This window comes from Balaenoptera physalus (genome assembly GCF_965194825.1).
Source record: "Balaenoptera physalus genome assembly, chromosome: 17".
NCBI classification, from domain to species: domain Eukaryota; kingdom Metazoa; phylum Chordata; class Mammalia; order Artiodactyla; family Balaenopteridae; genus Balaenoptera; species Balaenoptera physalus.
This window is the reverse complement of record NC_138895.1, coordinates 85,380,218-85,386,203: the sequence shown is the minus strand read 5'-3', so window position 1 is coordinate 85,386,203 and position 5,986 is coordinate 85,380,218. Positions and strand designations below refer to the sequence as shown.

Below are 5,986 nucleotides of genomic sequence, written 5' to 3'. Positions count from 1 at the left end.
TGACTGAGCCTCTGACAGAATGATAATATATAGTTCCACATAAGATCAATGACGGTAATAGTGTAAGTCTAGATATGGGAAGAAGCAACAAGAGGGAATATTGTCCTGCACCATAAGAGACTAGACTAGACAGGTGGTCCAGAGACTTTTTGGCTACTCGTAAGGCCTAGTCCAATAATAGCAGCACACTGAGTGGCCTGTCAGTGAAATCTTCACCAGATCTGGGAATAAGCATTCCTAGCACCGTGGGATGAAATGGTCACGAAATGCCCCCCAAACCATGCTGAAATTTATGACCCTGAAGGGGCTCTGCCAACTGAAAATTGCCGTCTGCCTCTGCAAGGATTAAGTCAATGGCCACTACAGCCACTGAGCTTCAACACCCCCTGAAAGGAATTCAGGCTGGAGATCAGGAATGAGGCACTCTGTGCTCTGAGAAAACCTGGCAGGACAGGCTTTCAGATAGTGAGATATTTTCAGGAGAAGATTTTATGAGTCCAAACTCTTGCATCTTCTCATACCTAGAGAAACACTAACATCATTAATGGTGACATCTGCTTTGGCTAGTAAGGAGAAAATTACAATTAAAAGTCAAAATGGATTAAAAAAAAAAAAGTCAAAATGGAGTAGCTATGGTTCAGACATCCAAGGAAATAACTAGGTGACACTATGGGTGTGATTTCAGACAAGTCCTTGTATTGCTGAAAGTCACACATCCTGCAGCCCTCACCCCAAATTTTGATCAGGTGGAGAGAGACTTCTACTCTATGAGGCAGGACTATGCCCACTCTCAGCAGGACGTAGTTACAGAAGAAAGAGACCTCTGCCCCAATTCCCAAGAAGTATCTTGAGTACGAAGTCTCTCAGGGGGGAGTTGTTAGGGGAAACACTGACTGAAACCGCCTGCCCTGGCCAGGCAAAGACAGTAACAGTTTGCATGAGTTATTTTACGACAGGAGATCCTGGTAAGGAACACCAGGAACTAACAAGCCACCACTGACCGGAAGAATACAGGAAAGGTCAAAAGGAGAGAGGGGACGCCAGTCCACATGTCCTACCAACCTCCCAGAATCCTCCTCGCTGGAATCCATCTTGGCTGAGCGGTTGCATGTGCCACCAGAAAGTTCCCTGAGTCAAAATGATCAGCCAGAAAGTAACCCAGAAAGTAACCCCATCACCATAAAACCCAAGACTGCGAACCACGCGGCAGACCAGTCCTCCTGGGGTCCCTCACTCTCCTGCTCTCTGCCCGGCGCCCCTTCCCAGTAAAGTCTCTTGCTTTGTCAGCACGTGTGTCTCCTCGGACAGTTCATTTCTGAGTGTTAGACAAGAGCACGCTCTCAGGCCCTGGGAGGCGTCCCCTTTCCTGCAACACAGTGACCTCGACCTCAGGGTGCTTGAAAGGAGGTGGGGTGGAGAGGACTAAGTAATTGCTTCCGAGCCGCATGTGTGCTCCGCAACCTGGCCTTTTCGGACTGATGGCCAAGGCCTAGGTCCAGCTGCCCCTCCCCGCTGGGCGCCCCGAGGGGCTGCAGGCTCTACCCCGAGCGAGTGCGAGCGAGGGCGGCCTAAATGATCCCCTCGGGAGCGCCCGGGCCGTAGGACACATGTGTCGGTGCTCTGACGCCCGGTCGGTCAAGAGGGTTGGGAGCCTCGGGGACGGGGAAATTGACAGACAGGCAGGGACTGGGACAGCGAGCCAGGAATGGAAGAATCGAGAAGCTGGATGAAGGAACAGAAATGTGGGAAAAGCGAGGGGCGATGGAGGAATGGGTCTGAGGAAACAGGTGCAGAGGGAGGGACAAAGGACGGGGTAGGGGAGTGGAAGAATGAGGGAAGGGGTGGAGGAGCAAAAGTACACGGACAGAGCGACAGGGCGACTGGGATAACGGAGGGGGACAGGGACACGGTCCGAGAGCAGTATTGGGGCGGACTGTTCGGGAGGCGGGGAGCCCAGGGTGGAGGGAGTGCGCCTGGCCCGTCCCGCTGGCGCCCCGAGGGTTAGCCCGGTAATTAGGCCTCGGTCCAGATGGGCCCCCCAGTCCCGCAATCAAAATGCTAATTGGGCCCGCGCCTCCGGCTGCGCCTCTGCCTGGCCCCCCTGGGAGGGGGCAGGGACGAGCGGCTCGGCCGGCTCGGCCGAGGGGGATCCCCGTCCCCGCCCCCACTGCGGGCCCCGCCGGCTGCGGCTCTGCGATAAGGGGGCAGCCGCGCCCCGCCCCCGCCCCTTGGGAGCAACTGCCACGCAAGATGAATATCCCGCCACTGCCGCGGCCTGGGCCGCCGCCACAAAGCGGGCCTGTGGTCTCCGCCGCGCCCCCGCGCCGGGCTGGCCCGCTCACAGTCACGCTCACTCGGCTCCTGGGCTGAGATGCGGGAGGAACCGGAGAGCCGGGCAGGCGGCGGGGCGCTGAGCTCAGCACGCCCGGCACGCCCCCGAACGCGCGCCCCCGGTGCGGCCCTCCCGCCGCGCGCTCCCGGCAGGTGTCCGCGGGACCGCCGTGCCGCCCCGCACAAGGTCACCGCTCTCTGCGACGGGGGCGCACGCGCTCCCGGCTCGGACGCGCCCGGATACTCCCGGAGCCACCCCTGCGACCTTGGTCCCCAGAGACGGAGGGCCGCGTTGGGGAGCGCTCGGAGCGTGGAGACCCGAACCTCCGGGCGGGGGAGGCTGAGGGGACAATGGCGGCGCCGGGCCCTAATTGGGGACATATGTCCTCGCGCGCGGCCATTGTGCGGCCCGGAACTCCCCGCACCCCGGCGCCAGCCATTGGCTGCTGGGCCTGACGTCATGGGGGCTGCAAACTCGGGGCGGGCGGCCGGGGGAAGGGTTATCCGCCTGGTTGCGGGGCCGCGTGGAGGAGCTGCAGGCGCGCGGGAGGGCGGAAAACCACCAGTGAAACCGAATTTCTGGAGCAAGGGCAAAGCAGCCCCTCTCCCCCTTCACATCCCGCTCGCTGCGTCGCCGCTGCGCTCGACCTCCGCCCCTTGGGAGGAAGGCGGGGGTGGAGGAGGCCTCTCCAGCGGGCGCGGGGTCAGCCCGGGTGACCGAGTGGCAGGGAGCCACTGCGGCACAGGGCGCGCGCAGCACTTCCACACTGCACTTTCGCTGCCTCAGCATTCGCTCCTTCGCCTCCCGCCTCCCCCACCTGCCCCCGCAGATCCCTCGCCTCCACACCCGAGAGCTAGACTGGCCGGACCATTCTGGGGTCCGCCCTGCGTTCCTCCCCCAAAGATCCCAAGTCCGGGCTCGTGGGTCCCAGGCCTGTTTCCACCTTTCCCCCCACGCCCCACAATGCTGCGGACAGCTGGGCCTCCGTTCCTGGAGTCTCTCGGGGGAACTCCACACAAGCGGGGCCGCGGCATCCCCAAGACCCCTCCCAGGAGATCCTGGCGGGGGCCCGGTCCAGCGCAGCCATTTCCGCCGTCCTCTCCCCCCCACTCCTCCCACCCCCTCCCGCAGCTCCTGGGCTTTAAAAGCCGGAGGCTGGGCCGGGCCGCAGGCAGAGGCGGCCGCGGGTGCAGGAGGCCGGGCCCAGGCGCTGTCGGAGGGCCGAGCCCCGCCCCCGTAGCCCCCGTCCCTCCCTCCCACCTTCCCTCGGCCCGCCCTCCCAGCGCACCCCTCCCCCCGAGGACCCCCGCCCGCCGCCCGTCGCCCGCCGCCCGCCGCCGCCGCCGCCGCCGCTCGCTCCGGCTGCAGAACAATAAAGCAAGCCTCCCAGAGACCCCCGCCGAGGACCCCCGCCCGGCGGCCGAGCCCCCGCGGCCCGCCCCTCGCAGCTCGCGCCGGCTTTACCCGCCCGGTCGCTGGCCGAGGTGCTGGCCGGGCCGGCGCTGGCCGCGGTGCTGAAGCTGCCGGCACTCCCGCCGCCGCCCCGTTCTCCGGGCCCGGCGCCGCCACCTCCGGGGGCATGGGGGGTCGCTGACTGAGGCTCCGCCGCGGTGGCGGGGGGGAGGGGAAGGGGGCCGCGGAGCCGGGCCAGCCCTGCACCCACTCGCAGCCTCCGGGCCCGGGACGGAGCCGCTCCCCCCCTCCCCGCCCTCCCAGCCTCCTCCCCCGCCTGTCCAGGGGCGGCACTGCGGGCTGGGAAGCCGGGACCAGAGGAGGAAAGGAAGGAAGGAAGGAAGAGAAGAGAGAAGAGAAGAGGAGAAGAGAGGAGAAGAGAATAGAAGAAGAGAAGAGAGGGAAGGAAGGAGACGAAGAGGGATCCGGAGGAGCAGAGGAGGAAACGCAGGACAGGCGGGCAGAAGAGAGGACGGCACTCGTGCGGCGGCATCCAAAGGCCAGAGTGGGGACCCGCGCTGCTTCCGCCGCTCCTCGGATGGTGACGGGGCCCCGCCGCGGCCGCAGCCCCCCCGCGTCCCGGCTCCGCAGGCCCACAGCGCCGGAGCCCCGCAGGAATCATGCCCAGATCCTTCCTGGTCAAGAAGGTCAAACTTGACACGTTCTCCTCGGCAGACCTCGAGAGCTCCTACGGGCGCGCCCGAAGCGACCTCGGCGAGCGACTGCAGGAGAAAGGTGTGAGCTGGGATGAGGCTGGGGGTGGCGAGGGGCCCAGGGCAGGGCCGGAAGGGGTAGAGGGCCAGAGTGTGGGGCTGCAGGGAGCAGGAGCCCCAGGAAATAGACCCGAGGGAACCAGAACCAGCAGGAGGCAGTGGCTGGAGCGGGACTTGGAGGGGATGGAGATGGGGGGTAGGGAGAGGGGAAGGCAGAGGTAGGCCAGAACGGAGCCAAGGCTGGGCAGGGAGAGTGTCAATGCAGGAGAGAATGTGGGGAACAGGGGTCAGGAACAGGAGGTACCTGAAGGTACACACTGACCCACACCCTGGCCAACACAGCATGGACACCTGCTGACATGACAGGACTTAGCGATGCATGCAAACCCACACTCAGAAAACTGAGCCTGCTTCAGAGCCCTCTTCTCTTCTTTGGCTACACCTCCAGGACCCCCTGCTAGGGCCATCAGGGAAGTGCTATGAGCTCCAGGGACTGGCCATGTGGTCCAGTGGGGGCGGCCCACCTGTCAGGGCAAAGGTCCCAGCCGAGGCAGCAGCAGTGTCTTCTTCCCTGAATCCAGGGTCAGGGAGAAGGGTGTGGGCAGGTGGGCTGTGGGCAGGGAAGTCCAAAGTGCTGGAGGCAGGGGGAGGCTCTTTGTGTAAGGGCGCCCAAATTCAAGGACAACTGTTAGCGTGCAGGCAAGGGTCCTGAGAGTGCCAGCAGCCTGGGTGGTAAAACAAGTGTGACCTGAAGAAGCATAAGCCTGTGTGCGAGCCTGTGTGTGCCCATGTGACTGCGTGTGGCCATGTGACTGTGTGCGCTTGTGTGTGACCCTGTATGAGTGTGTGCCTGCCTGTGTGCCACTACATGGGACCATGTGACTCTGAGGCTGCTTTGCGCCCATGTGACTGGTGACCCTAGCTGAGAATGTCTGGGTGGCTCTGGGTGGCTGCATGTCTGACCCTGCATGAGTAGGTGGCACAGGCCTGGGTCAGCATGCAGCCCACCCTGATGGGACTCCAGGATTGACAGTGTCTGAGAGGCTGAGTGTAACCCTGAAGAAGCCAGAGCCTGTATTGTGTGGGGTGTGCATTTGTGACTTTGAGGTTGTGAGATCCATCTCATGCCTTGAGAACAGCTGCAGTTACCGGCATGAATAATGCTGCCTGCCTGCAGTTTTTCCCTGTGAAGGTGTCCCCTGGTGGACGCCCTGGCACTGTCTCCAATGCAACGTCTTCCTGGTCATCTGTCCTGGGGCTGAGGAAGGCCCCCATAAAGGATTAGGGCCTGGGGGAAGAGGGCAATGCGGAACAAAGTAGGACCCAAGGCTGCAGGATGACTGAAGGGAGTGGGGGCAGAAGCAGAGTGGATGGAGGGAGATAGGGCTGGAGCTGAAGCTGGTCAAATCTAGTGAGTAGTGGAGACCTGGGAGATGAAAGGGAGGTGCTAGAGGGTCTGCGGGAGGTAGAATTCTCCAGGGCTTGTGGG

The 5,986-nt window shown here is 62.9% G+C and overlaps 1 protein-coding gene across 1 annotated transcript in view; it reads left to right on the top strand.

Annotated features, from left to right (window-relative positions):
• The first annotated feature begins 3,928 nt into the window (after window positions 1–3,928).
• SCRT1 (scratch family transcriptional repressor 1) overlaps window positions 3,929–5,986 on the top strand; it is a 5,714-nt gene continuing 3,656 nt past the window's right edge. The window contains exon 1 of the mRNA XM_082433891.1: window positions 3,929–4,715. Coding sequence (XP_082290017.1) covers window positions 4,405–4,715 — 311 coding nt within the window. The 5' untranslated portion in view covers window positions 3,929–4,404. The remainder of the gene's footprint in view (window positions 4,716–5,986) is intronic.